Genomic DNA, 17,321 nt, shown 5'->3' on the forward strand with positions numbered 1-17,321 from the left:
TGAAACGGGAGGTTTACTTGGGTCAGTGTCTTCCAGTACGGGCCCACTGACAGCTCTTCAGATCCACTAAAACTAATCCCGGGGAAACATGTGGCCCGTAAAACACAAAAATTTCGAAAGTTTTAAAAAGTAGCCATTGTCATTTGGGAATAAATGAAGGTATAGCTCCTTCAACAACCAAGATAGCTTAGGCATATTTACTCATGTTACCACTTTTCTTCATGGAACTCTAAAGACTGATTTCCTTGGGGAAGCTGAGCCCACAGTAAAACCAGGCTCAGATGCCCCTCAGGGCCATCCAACCCAGTGACAGGATCCATATACAAAAGGATCTTAATTTAACAGCAATTACATTTTGTCTTACAGTACTGATTTCCCCTAAGTCTGTAACAATTTAAGTTATAGTCTTATAAAAACAAAGCAGAAACAAAACCAGCACCTCACAGCATTAGTGTCATCATTTTATTAACAAAAGGAACCCATGGGGTTCAAACCAGAGTACAAAATACAATCTTTATTTTTTTTCCTGTGGGTTAAACTGTTACATTTTTAATAATAAAAATAAAAAAGCTTTCATAGTTAACTTATCAAAAACAAAACCCCTGCCTATTGAGTTTCTTATTGTGCAAAACAAAAACATAAAAATTAAAGTTCCACCCATGGAAAGATTTTGTGTGCCAAAAGATGCACATTTTCAATTTCAAAATTTTTGCATCAAAAAGAAAATTCTAAGGCCACAGTTTCTTTGCAAACTAAACAACTGAATAACAAGCAAATAGCAGCTAAATTTTTATCTTCATTCCCAAGAATTCTGTTGCAATGTAGAATTTTCTACATTCATAGAATAATTTCTTGATTACAAAAAGGTATGCAGTTTCAACCTACTGCTTAAGGTTAGATATACTGATACCAATTCGATAAGGCAAATCATACCTTTTAGCTACTCTTTTAAGTGCTACAAAATCAGCTTTGCTTTAGAATTTTGTGAGCACAGTTCATGATGTCTCCATTACAGGTGATAAAACAATCCTAGGAAGGCTTCCACTGAGCAGTTGGAAGCGAACTACTTGGCTTTCCACAGGGGGCCAAATAACTAAACTTTCTTCCTTCACACCATTTTACTTTGTTTCTTTCACTTTATTTTGGTATCATGGAGATGGACAATGTCTTGACAAGGCATGTAAACTACAACTCAGAAGTCAAGAAACAGCCAAAGATGTTTTTTTTTAGAGTAAAAACAAAACTGTTTAGATAGCACTTAAAAACACATAACATGTATAAAAATACACACACACAAGAAGCAAAATTTAAAAAAGGCACTAAGAACCAAAGCAAGGAATAAAGTTTTGTGACTATTTCAGTACCACAATTACTGGTGTAACAGATTTGCACTGTGATTTTAAATAGTGGCTTACAATGAAAAAATTGCTTAAGATGCTTGCGTGATTACAAAGAGAGGTATGTCTGGAAAGGGGAGTAGTATACAATTACCTAATGCATGTAGAAAAAAATCCCTGATCAGATGGCCAGCTAACTTCTAAATACAAAACCTAAGCTTAGAAGAATTTTTGTATTTGTGACTGAATATACTGATTAAAAAAAAAAAAATGACTTGCTCTGGTGAATGAAGTATGGCATTCTTCATGGGAAGCACCAGGGTTTCTTGGTAGAAGCTGCAGGACATGGAGAAAACCAAAGTACTCGGCAGGTCCAAAATTTCTATCATGGGAATCCTTACCTCCCTTCCACTTAGTGCCAGCAGTCAGGGAACCAACAGATGAAAAGAAAACCAAGTGAACATGGGACCGTGAACAGAAGGGAGAGAGGGGACAGTAAAAACACTGCTCAGACTTCTAGCAGCAACACAATCTTGTTGGTCGGAATATCCTGAGATTAAACGATAATAAAATATTGCACCAAAACAATAAAGCAAAAAAAAAAAAAATCACAGTTTAAAAAGAATTACTAAAGGCTTGGAATTGGAGTAACAATGCAGAGCACAGTGACTGCCACTGGTAGCCTTCAGTCTCTTGGCAGGAATTCAGTTTGTCCTTTTTAAAACACATAGTTATTTGTACCCTCTTTTGATTTTGCATTTGTTTGGAAATACCCTTTGGTAGACATATACTGGCTTTCATCTAATGCTAACCTTATAGGTTTTTCCCTTGGTTCACCAAGGGGTTGGAGGAGAGCGCTACTGCCGATTAGCAGAAACCCCACATAAGGCTTATCAGGCCCAGAGTTGTAAAAGGATTCTGATAACCCCATTAGAGGTAGGTTAAGAAAGGCTTTTGTTGTTTTGTGGGTTTTTTTTTGGGGGGGGGGGTATTTTTTTCTGTGTAGTTACCAAGGCAGCCTGAGGATGCAATCTTTTTTTTTTTTTTCCTTCCCTTTCTTTTTCTACTATGATCCTTGGAAAATAAAACATGGGGAAAATCAAACACATATCCAAAGTATTTAAAGGGTAAGAAGTACAGCCTTCAACAAAACGTGTTCTCACACTGAAATTTATCGCTCCCCTCTGAACTGACATGCCTTGCAAGGAACTCTTTCTTGGTTTCATAATACTGTACAGCCAATTTATAAAGTGAAACTGTATACTTCATCAGGACCTCATAAAAAGGTTCTTTCAAGGACTTTAGTCCTACGGGACATGGTAAGAAACCATGAAGATGCTCAGGGGTCAGGGTCACACTTCATATTTAGAGTGGGCCTTTCTCCTAGTTGTACACGCATCTGTGTTGCTAACTTCTTCAAAATCAAGGCTCCCAAGGAGTCCGTATTTCCTTAAAGCTTAGGGTAACTTCTGTTCCACCTGGAGAAACCTTTTTAAAGTGACACTCGTGTAGTGTTTTCACTCTCCACACAGACTCTGGTCCCTAAGGTCAGGTGCAGGCATCCTTCACTTACTCCATCGCCATCAGGACTTCCGGGGCATTCTCTTCATCTGACTTTTCATGTCTTCTTCACTGCATTATTTAAAAAGGACATGTGACCTTATCATAAACTGTGCAATGATCTTCTTGGCCCACTGGAAAGTTCACATATTCTTTAATTTCTATCATCTTCGATCTTGATGTTCATTTATGTTCTTACACTAATCTTCTCTCTTTTCCAAAAAGGCAGGGGTTGGGGGGGAAAGAACCCATATTCTAGTTTGATGATGAACACAGTGATTTCTGAAATTTGTTCAGAGAATGAAGGACACAGGCTGGGTCTCTTCTACATCAGTAGGATGTGGATCAATCTGCAAAAAAAAAGAGCACATTGGGATTACTATTCCAACACTGTATAAATAATCTTAGTATCTACTTCTAATTATATAGTGGTTAGAAGCCAAGTTGCTATAAGCCTATTAATAAGAAGTCCCAAGGGGTCACTTAAGTGCCCTGTACTCCATGGCCACAGAAAACACTTTAAAGGCGATCCGTGGCACTCTACGTGCATGCTGTAGTTTTACAAGGAAAATATTACAGAATGAGGTAATTGGATCAGTGCTGGTCTATCATCACCAGAAAATCTCTTTAAAAATGTATCCCTTACCAGTTAGGAATCAGCAGCAGATACTTACAAAGGATTCTCTCCAGAAGGCAAACTAAAAATCTCCATTTCTTTTGTTTTGCTTACCTCTGAATAAAGAGGCGGAGGCTGGAACCTAAATTCCTGTATGCAGGCAAACACTGGGCAACATGCTTCCCCCTCACCTTCGGGGGGTTGAGGGTAAGGAGGCACATGTCGACAGAATTCCTCCTCTGACACGACATCTGCGTAATTTGGTGGTGCTGCGGTGAAAACAAGAGTTGGGTCCTCAGAAGTCCGTGCAAAAATCAATTACATCCATCTTCTGAATTCTCACCAAAACAAGAAATTCAGCTAAATCTGCAAACAACGTTTTCTCTTTCCCTCTAATGAGCAAAGTTTTATTTCCATCATGACTGAACATATTTGACTCTGGTTTTGTGAAATCACTACTGACATTTAACATATGCTGCTCTTGAGAAGTGTATGTTATAGTGCAGGTAGAAAAAAATCATTGAAATGTGGCTACAGAAAATACTGTATCCTGCTTCCGACTATTTTTCATTGTCTTACTGTTAAAGAAATGGGAATCGAGAGATGAAAACTTTATTCTGGCTCTGCCATCAGCTGCTCTGTGCCCTATCCAGCCAGGCTCTCAAAGTCTCTTCCAGGAATGCTATTTTATAATTTTCAGTACTCAAAAGAGTCAGGATAGCTGTAGCGGCAGGAGTAAGTGCCATCATCCGAGCACGCCTGGTCTTACCCGGCTCTTGGCCCTACATGTAAAACTTCACGCTGAAAGAACCTCGGAACTCCGTACCTTCAGGCTGCTCTGGCAGAGTCAGTGTCAGCCAGCTCATATCCATACTGAACTGGCTGGCAATGCTGGAGTTTCTGCTGCCAAAACCGTTAAATGGAATTGTGCCAATCACCAAGGGCAGCTCGAGCATCAATTTTTTAGCACCAGGAATGTGAATATACACCTAAAAGGTAAAAAAAAAAAAAAAAAAAAAAAAAAGAAAAGAGAAGAAAAGAAAAGAAGGAAAGAAGAGACAAAAATGTAAGTTAAACTTCCAATTTGTTTTTTCACAGAAACAAATGTCTTTGTTGCCTGCCACCACTTCCCCAATACAACTGTAAATGATCCTGACCAAATAAAATGAAAGCAAACCAAGTGAAGAGCAGAGGAAATACAGTGACTGCTCTGTTATCGGGAGCCACAACCTCAACATACTGCATGTCAGTGAGCATGGCTTGCATAATCATTACAAAAAAATTAAGCATATCTTTTCAATATAGCAAACACTTCTTTAATGAGTGTTATTTAATTAAATTTCTTAGGGGGACAGTTTTTGATTAAGAATAAAGGCCAATCCTCTATGCTTCCACAGTCTGCTATAATGCTGACATAAAATGACATGGTCCTAGGTCTTAGACGCACATATTCGTGGGAACATGGCACAGTTACAGCTCCATTCTACATACTTTAACATTAAGAAGATCTCCAGTTGGGGCACCTGGGTGGCTCAGTGGTTGTGCATCTATTTGCCTTTGGCTTAGCTTGTGATCCTGAGGTCCTGGGATCAAGTCCCACATCAGGCTCCCCACAGAGAGCCTGCTTCTCTCTCTATGTCTCTGCCTTTCTGTGTCTCTCACAAATAAATAAATAAAATCTTAAAAAAAAAAAAAGAAGATGATCTCTGCTTACAGCTAAGGAGTAGTCTACTCTGATAATGCAGCAATCCAGGATGGATGGGGTAACAGGTGGAATTTTTAGAGTCTTCCCATTCCACGTGTCAGTGCCTCCAGAAGCGATGTGGTTCCCTCGCACATTGGCAACCATGTGCCGGACACTCTTTGTTCTCCCACTCGCCAAATACGTCTGGGTTTGGAAAATAGCAGCTTTGGGAACAATCAACCGAGAGGAACAATTCTCTATCTCTGCATAGATTGGAATGGCTTCTCCTAAAAAGAAAACAAGAACATTATCAGAGGCATTTCTGAATGTTCTCACAACCGTGGAAGAGAGCCTCTAACACATAAAAGCAAATGTCGCAATGTGACTTTATCAAATTGAGAACTTTGATGGAATACTTCTACTGTGAATCTGTGTCAGACATCTGTGAATTCACTGCAGGTCACAGTAGATACTATTTTCTAATTTTTGTGTTATTTGCTTTTCTAATGTAACAATATTAGGTTGCCAATTATGAAGATGTGTAAATGACAAGTATCTATAAAAAATTAAGACATACAAATAAATGACCCAGTACTATTTTAAGTATCACTAACAAACTCATTAGTGCCCAAATTAAAATGGCCCCCACAAGAGAACAAAGATGTTGTCTTTAAAAAGGAACTGATGTTAAAGCATTAATGAAACAATGAAGAGAGCAGCTGAGTTTCACATCTGCCTTACACGTTCACCATTATACCGTTTGGTACCAGATATACCAGATACATTTCCACTGAGCTGGAACCCTGGAGTGGGTGCCAAATCCACAAACGGTTGTTCCAATATCAATCTGACTGTTCAGGCTGTTACTGTTCTACACTCTTACCCCCTATACTTGCATACATATTCACAGACCAGGGTCAGAATGCCCAACAGGAAGTGTGTGCTACAATAGTGCTCTTCTGAGCAATGCTGCTCCAGCCATTCTTCTGCAATGTCAAGTAAAACACTAGCATTTTCCCACTCTTCCAGTTTTAGTCTTTGTTACTAAAGTGAAAGGACCAAAGTCAGGAAACACCAGGAGTTTTGCTGGAATTTACTCATCCACTGAAAAGTACTTATGTGTCCCATTATTTATATGCAAAACAGAAAATGGTATTATCTATGTTTTAAGAGAATATGTACTTCATGAGTTACAAAACACACACTATTTATTTAAAACATACTATTTAAAATCACTTAAAAGTAGCTAATAAAATGCGTGACTCCTTCCATTTGGACTTTCAAACATTTTGCTTACCATTACAGTATCCTTTTCTTTCAATTTTGGCACTCAGTGAGACAGGACCAGACGTGAAAAACCAACAGCCAACCATTTTCTCTTGAGTTTTCAATACAGGGGTCTTGAAAATTTCAAATAATAACATGGCTTTAATTAGACTAGAACTCACAGAACTTAAAATTACATCATTCTTTATTAAATAGTTTTCTTCCAGAAAACAAATCAACTTTTTTTTTATCCTATGACATATTTTTATCATGATATGATATATTAGGCAAAATACTTGCTAAAACACAAAGCATTGAAAAAAAATCATTCTCTTTTCAGGAAAACTAAGATGAACTGTCTGACTCAAATTAGGTAGCACCATCCTATTTTATCATTATATTGCTGGGAAATGTTATACTTTCCCTTAAAGTAATAGTAAAAAATTGCAGTAGTAACTATTAACATGACAGAGTTTTTTTTCTTTTTAAGACTTTACCTGTAGGTTAGGTAAAAGAAAAAATGATATAAAATCCATCAGAATCTTCTATTTGTTTTGTCATCTAAAATGTAAAAGCAACAAATAGCCTTTTTTCTTGAATTCAAAAATGCATGACTAGGCAGAAATTTCAAGAGTCCTTAACTTAGAATGGTTTTGGCGTTTGTTTGATGGCAGCACAACATACCCAATGTAATGGACCCACAGATTATTGAACAGACCTCCCCCAACCTTCTATTCTACGGCATCAAGAGAAAAATTCAAAAGCTCAGTTTAAAAGATGCACAAATGAATGGCTCATTGCAAAACCCAAGCTGCAATATTTTTTTACCTATAAAAAGAGTATTAAAGGATTAGTCATTTCTCTTTTTGGCAAAAAAATAAAATCTCCTTAAATCATTTGCCTTAGTTTAGAAAGAGCCAGCTTCCTAATTCTAAGTAGTTTTTAAAAATATAAGACAGTATTGTCAATTTGCAAAAACAAAACAAAACAAAAAACAACCCCCCCCCCCCAAAAAAAAAAAAACAAAAAACAAGGTGTTAGGTGGATGGTAAGTAACTTACAGCTATAACTGTCAGGTGGGTGCTGGCCATTTTAGGATGTTGGCCACAAGGGGCCACACCACCAGGGCATAACTGTTATACTGCCACCCCTCTAAAAGTGAACATTAGAGTGAAGTCCATTCCATTTTGGAATGGAAATAGAGTGAAACACCTTCAAACTCCTGTTTTTTCCCCTTATCTTTAAAAACACTGGCTAGAAAAAAGAAACCCTCAATACTAAACATACATCTTTGGAACACCAGTATCATGATGGAAAGTTTAAATTATCCCAGTATTTTCTATGAAGTTAAAAAAAAAAAATCATTCATTCATATTTAAATGAAGAACCATTAGGTCCTCATAGCTATCATGAAAGTACAAGGTATAATTTTATATTATTTTGATAATATGGGTTTAGATAAAAGAATCTAGCTCATTAGCTCCCATCTTGCCTATTCTGTTGTTACTTATAGCCTAATCTTTCTTATCAGCCTACAGTATTTCTGGTGATTATTAGAAGTTCAATGCTTTAATGTGGCCAAATCTGTCATAAGGAAATGATAAGAGAAAGGCTCTCCACAGCAGCTGCACACACTTACTTAATGTTAGAAAATGACATGCAAAATGGAAGGATACATAGCATAATGGCCTGAGCCTCAATAACAGGCTGAGCATGATTAATACTCTTCCATAATTACTGTTCCTCAACCTGCTATTATTGAAGAGTTTAGAATACTACAGCCCTGTGAATGTGGCTGCTCTGGTAAAAGTAACCACTCTCTGTGTGCACTATTATTATTAAGCCTTATTAATGCATTTCAAGCCTGTATAACTTTTTGGCAAAAGCAGCCCTGAACAACGGAGACATAATCAATAGTATTAACACACACAATTTGTAATTTGCCCAACCAAGAATCACACATTTATAGTGAGGACCCATGGGTTAGAAGATTGTATCAGAAAGTGACAGGACAGACCAGCACTATGCTGGCTTGATGCATACGACACTACTGGAAGGGAGGGGAGGAGAAAAAGGAGGAGGAAAAACTTACTAATAATGCTGGTGTGTTGACATCAATGTGACTGATGACCTGGAGCTCCCGCTTCACGCTCTGATCAGGTACCTTGGGTCGTTCCAAAATGGCTCTCACACAGTACTGAATACTTCCATATTTCCCGGTGAATGAGGTTACTAAAGGTCTGAAACGAACCAAATTTAGAAGTTTATTTTTCAGTTAAACACAGCTGGGAAAAAACCCTAAAATGTTGGTTTGAGTTAAATAAAAAGAACGTGAACAGGATAAGTCTATTGAGAGGTTATTCAAGATAAACGGGCATCACTGAGCATCAGAATACACTTGGTACCCTTGCATCTAGAACAACATACAGCAGAGAAAGAAAAATTGCAAAAGTAATATGGTTTCACTTACTCAGATGGAAGTTGAAAGCTAAATGGAAATTCATGTTTTCCAGGCTGTAGTAAGAGGATGCCTTCACCTAAAAAAGTAAATACATTTAAGGTTAGTATTAGATCAAGAATTTTCACAGCCTAAGTCATGTTCTTTTAAAAGGAGGTTTCCCTGGCTATAGCATCCAGGGTACTCCAAAAAGTACAGTAATCTTTAAGATTTAGAACATTTAAATTTCAATTGGTTTCTTCCAAGTTAAATCCATTTCAAATCATATAATGCATACAGTTTCTATCTTTAAAGAGACCAACCACACAAATAATTATCATAAAGTGTCAGAGCCCAGAGTTCTCATGTACATATATATGCACATGTATATACTGTATTTGTATACAAGAGCACATATATGTATACATACACACATATATACACACCCAACGTGTATGTACATATACACATACACACTTGTTCAACCTACTCCAGCATAAGTATACTCACATTATATTATTATAAACACAAACCAATACCATTATACTAACATTATAGCATATTACTGTACTAATATGGGATACCAAAATTAAATTGGATCTAAAACTCAAAACATCTCTTTATTTTGGATATGCCACAAAAATCAGATTCTGTATTTTTTGGGCAAAAATAGAAAAAAGATGAAAAATTTACTTGGAATATTGCGATTATTGAGTATAATACCAAACTGCCAAACCAACAGGACAACTTACGAGATAAGAGTCATGCATTTACACTTAAGCTCTACCAATTAATTGGTGATTAGTTAATTGGTGGTTAAGTTAGGATACAGAGTGGGGTCTGCCAAGCAAGGCCATGACTCCTCCCTCCTGCTCTGGGTCTGGGTCAGCCAGCTCCATTTTACCTCATACAGAGACTTAGCCCTGCTTGTCAGAAGGCCAAGATGAAGGGTGTGGATGGACCAGAGGCACTGCTGGGCCCCATGAACACACAGACGATCGGCATCATTCAGATCCAAAGCCAACTCCAGGGCTGTCATTTGGTTAGACAGCTCTGCAGAGATACTTATCAACTTCCCCTTCATTTTATGCTCATCAATTCAAGTTTAGAACTAAACTCCCTCATCAAGGGTGGCACGATTCAGAAGAAGGAAGTGCAGCACAGATGAGAAATTTCTTCGAGATTTGCTTGGTCAGGATACTAAAAATGGAGATTTCTACTGTAGCCATACATTTAAAAAAAAAAAAAAAAGAAAGAAAAAGAAAAAAAGACACTTAAAGGGCTAGTGAAATGGAATATTTTTTCACTTAATTATTAGAAACAAGGTAACATCTCTACCTTGCACTTTCAGAAAACAGATATGCATTATTGGCCCATTTAGTCTTTTGAATCCATCCCCAATTTTCAGCATATAAGCTATTAGGGGGGAAAAGTAAAATATTTACCACAGAGGGTCATTCAAATAGAAATACAACACAGGTGGGTGACTTGGAGGCAAAATGAACAAGTGACAGGGGCAGGAGGCCACGTTAAACCACAGCCACAGCAATGGAGGCAGTCCCCTGGGCTTGGGTGCGCCCCGAGCTGCCCTCCCTGTAAGACCCAGCACTGTTAGAGCAGTGCTATCATGTAAAAGGCTCAAGGCAACTCTCGTCCTCCTGAGAGAGCTGGGCCGGAGTTCTCATGTGTAATCCTTAGAGACTAACTGAACATAGGACAACCAGGGTACTCCACAATGTTTAAAAATGCGGACTTCATCTGAGTTCAAACTTTACAGGGCTTCGATGGCAGGCACTGTGGATACAAAGATGAGTAACGTCAATCCTCAAACAGACCGTGGGAGGAGAGGAGGCTACAGACTCCAGCACACAAGCACAGAATGCTGGAGCCCGTGGAGGGGATGGTTCCTGCCCTGGACCTGAGAGCCGGTAGGGGCGTGCGTAGGAGAGGGTTGTAGGTTAGGACAGCATGAGGCTGGGCACAATGGGCACATGTGGAGAACACGGTTACTTGGGAAACCAAGAGAAGGTAAGAGATAAAGTTCTCTCCTCACAGAGAACATAAATTAACATAAGAACTATAACATTCAAAATGAGACTTTCACTCCGTGCATAAATAGGAACAAAAATTAAGAAAGCTGATAAACAGAGGTTGGAATCAAATCTTAGTTTTCTTCCTTTCTCTCATTACTATTTTATTTTTTTTAATAAAAAGTTTCACAAGCTGAATCATGTGCCCATTTCTGCTTCTGCTCTCATGGCTCATTACTTCTGCCTTATATACTAAGGACTAGAATGTTCCAGAGAGGTGCTCCATTCACTAATGATCTTAGAGCCCAAGCTCCTAATTCAGAGCACTTGGGAGCTAAGAACATTATTACAGAGTCAGAGACTTGGGCTCAGGAAGGATGAAGGACTCTCATAAAGCTATACTGCTCGTGGGTGACCAAGTGAAAACAACACTCTGTCTTGTCTTTCTACCATAATTCCTCAATGGAAGAGGAAGAGGAAGAAGGAGGAGGAGAAGGAGAAGAAGGAGAAGGAGAAGGAGAAGAAGGAGAAGGAGAAGGAGAAGGAGAAGGAGAAGGAGAAGGAGAAGGAGAAGGGGAGAAGGAGGAGGAGGAGGGAGAGGAGGAGGAGGAGGAGGAAAGAAGAAGATCAATCACAATGAGAGCAAGTAGTTAGATTAGATGAAGAGTGCCAAACAATTATCTGGGGAAATTTCCTGAAAACAGATCTCATAGACCCATTTCCCAAAAATCTGGATTTCTAAAAATCTCTTGAGGTGATTGGAATTCACCCAGGTTTGGGAAATAAAAGAACCTGAGAATCCACAACTATGTAAAGTTGCTAACTTCTTCCAAACTACAGATGTTAAGAGTGACATTTGTTCTTTTTTCCATCAATGAGATCACCTAAAACTATGATTTTTAAATAAAACATAATTTTTGCCAATATTAGTTATAGTACTTTTTAAAAACAAGTTAAAAATTTTCAAGTCGCCTAGGCTTAGACATTGTATCCCATCAGGATGAAAAAGCAAAATCTGACTTGTCAATCAAAACAGTACTTATCAGACTAGATTTTACCAAAGCAATTTTTTATTGCTAATCCCAGGTCCAACTGCTATTAATCTCATTTCTGTTTACTCAGTAGTTATGGGCTCAGAGATACAGAGTCCAAAGTCCCAGACAAAAAAAAAAAAAAAAAAAAAACAACCACCACCACCAACACTTTACTTCTCTCTTCTGTACCCTTGACTCCAGCCCGCCATGTTGACAATCTGTGCTGTCCTTGACCATGGGGGGAGGCATGTGTGGGCTGCTACTGTAAACCAGACTGAGGAAAGGGTCACCCAACGCACTGCTACTTGTGAATCCAAAAGAAGGTTTTGGTTCCAAATATATTTCTTTCTCACTAGAATACTTGGGATCACTGGATTCTCGCATATCTTGAGGATTCAACTGTGAAAAGTCTATTTCCCCATGGCAGGACCAAGCAATATTGCACATACTATTCGCTTTGCAGAAGACACAGCAAAGGTTAAAACATTGATATGCTGCCTTCTACTCTTCAAGGGAGGGGAACTTCTATCATTATCTCGTTTTAGAGACAAAACCTGAAGCTGATAAGGCAGAAAGGTATAAAGTAGCTTCCACCAGCTTCATGAAGATCAAGACTAGTATTTTCATCATTAAGAAAATCAATTTTTCCCTTCTTATTATACATAATTATATAAAATCCTGTATTTTTATATACAGTGTACCTATAGATGAAACAACTATGTCATGGGTTCCCACATGAGCACTTGGAAAAACCCGACACGATTAACTGGACTTCGCAAGAGTGGACAGGAAGGGTACTCATTCCTCCAGAAACTTGAAATGCCCAGGTACCCCAACGTCTCCAAAGGCCTACTTGGGGGGAGCGGGGGCGGGGTAGGAGAGGAAATACGTTGCAAGGAAACAAAAAGCAGCAGAGAATAAAAGACAAAATATAGGGCAGAGGCAGAACTCTTAAGTGACTCTGCTCCCAGACGAGGAAAACCAAGTGTGATGGTCAAGAATCACTTCCTCTGAATTCCTACGGCTCAGGGACTACTTCCCCCTTCCCAAGATCGAGGTTCTGCTAATTCATCATGAACCAACGTCCAGGATGGGAAGAACGGGAGGCCCAGAAAACACCTGGACGGATCGGGCTCTCCATCCCTCAGGCCAGCAGGGACAGCACCTCTATCCTTAGAGCCTAGGTTTCTGACCGCTCATCACAGGTTCCCTTGGCAACGGTTCCCTCCCGCGGCGGTCCTGGAAGGTCCCGGGACGCCGGGCAGGGCCCCGGGGCTCTCCAGGGGGAGGGGGCGGGCACTGTTACCCGCCCGCCCCGGCCGCCAGGCCGAGCTCCCGCCGCCCCCGAGCGGAGCCCGCGCCCCCTCCCGCGCAGCCGGCGAGCATCCCGCCGGCGCGCCCTCCCGGGTCCGGCCCGGCCCGGCCCTCGCTCACCGGCCGGGGGCTCGCGCAGGCTCAGGCGCACGTTCAGGTACTCCACCTCCGAGGCGGCGGCCGGGGCCGCGGCGCCCGGGCTCGGGCCCCACGCGGCAGTGGCTCGGCCGTGGGCCTCCAGGCGCAGCGAGCGCACGGCCACCGGCTCGGCCGCCTCCAGCAGCACGTGGCCCGCCACCGTCTCGCCGCTCGAGTAGCAGCCCTTGCGCTCGTCCTCGAACACCAGACCCAGGCTCTTGACGCGGCCCTCGGAGCCCACGGCCGCCGCGGCCCCCGCCTCGCCGCCCATCCCGCCGGGCGATGCGGCCGCGCCGGGGCGGTCGGCGGCTGCCCGGAGCCGGCGTGGCGAGCTGACCGGCGCCGCTGTCACTGGCGCCCGCCGCACGCCGAGGGCCGCCGCGGCCGCCGTGCGGTGCCCGGTGGAGCCCCGGCGCGCCGTGGGGCCTACCGCTTTAACAAACCCAGGTGGGACTGGAAAGGGGCCGGGACAGCCCACCCCCGGCGCGCGCCCATTGGCCGGCTGTGCGACCCGCCTCGTGCCGATTGGTTGTAAAGGGCTACTGAGTCATTTCATAGGCGCTCCCACGCACCGGATGGCGCAGGTAGGCAGTGCGTGATCAGGCCGCGGTGACCAATCGGGACACGCAGGCGTACACGTGCACAGGCCGCTTATTGGCTGGGGCAAGGCACAGTCCTGGGGCCCTGGCCAATAGGGAGGCGGTGCGCCCATGTGGACAGATAGTGGGAAACAATATTTGTTAGGGAGGGGGCGGAACCGGGAATCTCCGGCTCGCGGAGTGTCGGCCGTTCCCCTGGTTACGAACGGGGGCGGGGTTTCTGGCCGAGGGGCGGCTCTTTGGCCAGGTCGTGGGGTTCGCCCTGGAATATGAAGTAGTGACTGCCAACGCGCTTGTATGTATGATTTCATCTGCAGTATTCGTGGGGAAATAGATGCCCTGCAAAATGGGACTCAGCTATAATTCTCTTGTGCGTTTTGGGGGGCGGCTGTCTGGAAACCTTAATGGGTACCTTGGCAACCACTAACCTCCAGGTTCCCCAGCCCCGCCTCTTGGGGGTTTCGGAATTCCCAGGCTGAATGGGAGCTGCAGACTGGAGGGATGAAGGCTGTGATTCTCAATCCGGTACGACCCCCCCACCCCCACCCCCACCCCCACCCCCACCCCCAACCCCACCCCCAACCGAGGTGTTCACCACGGCTCACAGTCTTTCCAAGCTGGGAATAGCCCAGAACACTGACTCTACCTGTTGTAAACAAGGTCATGAATCAGATTGTTTCTAAATAATATATGCTCTCCAAGTTTCTGCTCCACCCAAAAGGATTTCCTGACCTCCCTTGTCATAATCCCGGAAGACTTCCAGTCTCCTTGATGACTTGTTCTCCACACCTCCACCCCCTTTCGCCTGTCCTCATTTTCATTTTGTTCTTTAATATTCCATTCCTTTTCTATTCTGTTTTTTTTTTTTTTATACCATCGTAGCTAACGTTATCTGGCCATTTTCTAACCCTTTTAAGTCCCTTCCTTATTAAAATTCCAAGTTTGTGAGCAGTTATCACGGAATGATTGCTCTTGAATTGAGATTTTTTAAAATTTTATTTGTTTATCCATTAGACATACAGAGAGAGGCAGAGACATACGCAGAGGGAGAAGTAGGCCCCCTGCGGCGAGCCAGATATGGGACTAGATCCCAGGATCCCAGGATCGGGACCGGAGCCAAAGGCAGATGCTCAACCACTGAGCCACCCAGGTACCCCTCATATTGAGATTTAAAACCTTTCATGAAGTAGCTATTTCCCCTCCCCCCCTTTTTAAGGATCCCAAATGAAAGGTTGCTTTACTGCCTTCTTTTAGTTTAAATTACTAACGTGGAACTTTACTAAAGCTTTACAACCTCCAAGTGTCTTCATCACTTCTGAAAGGAAGTGGAAAGGGCCACAAATATCTGCATACGTTTCTGATATAGCTCTTATTTTCTCATCACTTTATCTCGAAGAGTCTCCATGTGCTATGACTTGGCCACTTTTCTTTATAACGCGACCTCACCTTGTGTACTTACTTGGATAATTTTCATCACTATCATTGGAGTGCACTGTCTGCATTGCTGTACCTTTGTTACCTAACACAGACTGTAGGACACAATCAGCACTTGACTTGATAACCTTGACTTGATTGAATCCCAACCTATACAGTATTATTTGGCTCTGCAATAAATGAATGGTACTCTGTTTCTTACTCTACTATATCTTTATCCTCTCCAAGCAGATGTTCTTCTCTATCTCCACTGCCCCCTTCCAAATTAAGTGTATGAGAAAGGGTAATGCCCCCCCTCACTATGCCCAAAAGGCAGAATTGCACATATGTAGGTATTCTGTGTTAAGAAAGATCAGGCTCTCTTTGCTACAGGTAGCAGAATGTACGGCCAAACATTGGCTTAAACAGTAAGCGTATTTCTTGTTTACTTAACTGGAAGTCCAATGGCAGGTGCTGTCAGGGTTGGTTCATTGGACTCCACTACCAGACTCAGTTCCTTTCCTGGTAGCATTGGTTACCACAGCTCTAATTACTCTTTTTTTAAAGTCATTTTTTTAAAAGATTTTATTTATTTATTCATGAGACACACATACACACACACACACACACACAGACACACACAGATGCAGAGACACAGGCAGAGGGAGAAGCAGGCTCCATGCAGGGAGCCTGACATGGGACTCGATCCAGGGTCTCCAGGATCACACCCCAGGCTGAAGGTGGCGCTAAACCGCTGGGCCACCGGGGCTGCCCAGCTCTAATTATCTCAAAATAGAATTTAAATAATAAAGTAGAGGGAGTCCATGCTCACCAAAGGAAAAAAAAAAAGTGATTTTTTTTTCTTTTCTTCCTCTCTCCTCTCAGAAAGAAAATATATTTCCTACATGCCCCCAAATAGACTTCTTATATGGTGTTGGCGCAAACTGACTCAATCTGTGCACCCATAGGTCATTAATGGGCAAAAAGAAAGGAGACCTACAGTTCGCTCAGATCGGTGATTTTTCTCTGGGGGCTAAACAAAATCATAGCTCTGTAGCAAATGGCTGTTATGTGGTCAATCTAGAGCCGTTCGACTGGCTTAAGTGGGCCTGGCCATATTTGCTATAGAGCAGAGCTCTCTCAGCCAAACCTTGAAAAAGGAGGATATTAAAACAAAAACTATTCTGCGACTAAGCACCTGATAATTATATGGTGACCCACTTCATTCACAGATAAAATCCCATTTTTATTGTGCATACATTTTTATGAGTATCCAAGTTCCGCTAGCATTAATATGGCAGCATATACCATATTAAAAAATAAAGAATCTAATCTGACAATCTTCATCATTTAATTTGTGTGTTTAGACCATCACATACAATGTAATCTCTGATATAGTTGGTGTCAGGTGTATCATGTTATTATTTGCTTGATTTGTGCCTCTGTTTCAGTTTTGCTCTTTCTTTATTCTGAAGTTCTTTCTTTTTTTTTCTTAAAGATTTTATTTATTCATGAGAGAGAGCTAGAGAGGAAGCACTAGCAGACAGAGGGGCAGAGGGAGAGGGAGAAGCAGACTCCCCATTGAGCAGGATGCCCGATGTGGGGGTTGGTCCCAGGACCCTGGGATCATGATCTGAGCCAAAGGCAGACACTTAGCCGACTGAGCCACCCAGGCACCCCTTTATTCTGAAGTTCTAAGTTCCCGTGGGAACATTCTAGGTTGAAGAATTTTCTTTAGCATTTGTTTTGGAGAAGGCCTGCTACAAGGAATTCTTTTAGTTTTCTTCTTCATTACTAAAAGACATGTGTGCTGCATATAGAATCCTGAGTGGAAGGTTCTTTTCTCTTTGCACTTGACATGTTTCATTGTCTTAGGAGAACTTTGGTTTCTAG

At 41.8% G+C, this 17,321-nt stretch overlaps 1 protein-coding gene and 1 long non-coding RNA gene across 18 annotated transcripts in view; one reads left to right on the forward strand and one right to left on the reverse strand.

Moving 5' to 3' along the window:
• Positions 1 to 440: 440 nt before the first annotated feature.
• On the reverse strand, positions 441 to 13,702 carry ARRDC4 (arrestin domain containing 4). 2 transcript variants are annotated; one of them, XM_038532723.1, is made up of 8 exons: positions 13,399 to 13,702; positions 8,934 to 9,000; positions 8,556 to 8,703; positions 6,495 to 6,597; positions 5,228 to 5,484; positions 4,340 to 4,502; positions 3,628 to 3,782; positions 441 to 3,247 (listed from the first exon to the last, which is right to left on the reverse strand). In XM_038532723.1, exons 1-8 carry the CDS (start codon positions 13,685 to 13,687, stop codon positions 3,191 to 3,193), a joined length of 1,239 nt encoding a protein of 412 aa, XP_038388651.1. In that variant the 5' UTR covers positions 13,688 to 13,702; the 3' UTR covers positions 441 to 3,190. The 2 variants fall into 2 exon arrangements, with proteins under 2 accessions (XP_038388651.1, XP_038388652.1); XM_038532724.1 differs by lacking the exon at positions 13,399 to 13,702 and adding an exon at positions 9,805 to 10,094.
• A 113-nt stretch (positions 13,703 to 13,815) lies between these two features.
• LOC102154414 overlaps positions 13,816 to 17,321 on the forward strand; it is a 48,267-nt gene continuing 44,761 nt past the window's right edge. For 3 of the 16 annotated variants that reach the window (XR_005356943.1, XR_005356956.1, XR_005356954.1), the window contains exon 1: positions 14,066 to 14,540. This is a non-coding gene — a long non-coding RNA (uncharacterized LOC102154414). Of the gene's footprint in view, positions 14,001 to 14,050; positions 14,541 to 15,104; positions 15,166 to 17,162; positions 17,264 to 17,321 lie in introns of those variants that run through there. The other 13 variants (XR_005356948.1, XR_005356951.1, XR_005356945.1 and 10 more) reach the window with 12 other exon arrangements.

The sequence above is a fragment of the Canis lupus genome, chromosome 3, assembly GCF_011100685.1.
Source record: "Canis lupus familiaris isolate Mischka breed German Shepherd chromosome 3, alternate assembly UU_Cfam_GSD_1.0, whole genome shotgun sequence".
Classification (NCBI taxonomy): Eukaryota; Metazoa; Chordata; class Mammalia; order Carnivora; family Canidae; genus Canis; species Canis lupus.

Coding starts and splice junctions, on each gene's coding strand:
- ARRDC4 (XM_038532723.1), bottom strand. CDS start 13,687: ATGGGCGGCGAGGCGGGGGCCGCGGCGGCCGTGGGCTCCGAGGGCCGC. Junction 6,598..8,555: donor TCAACACACCAGCATTATTA/GTAAGTTTTTCC, acceptor GAAATTTTCAAG/ACCCCTGTATTGAAAACTCA. Junction 3,783..4,339: donor TCTGCCAGAGCAGCCTGAAG/GTACGGAGTTCC, acceptor TTTTCACCGCAG/CACCACCAAATTACGCAGAT.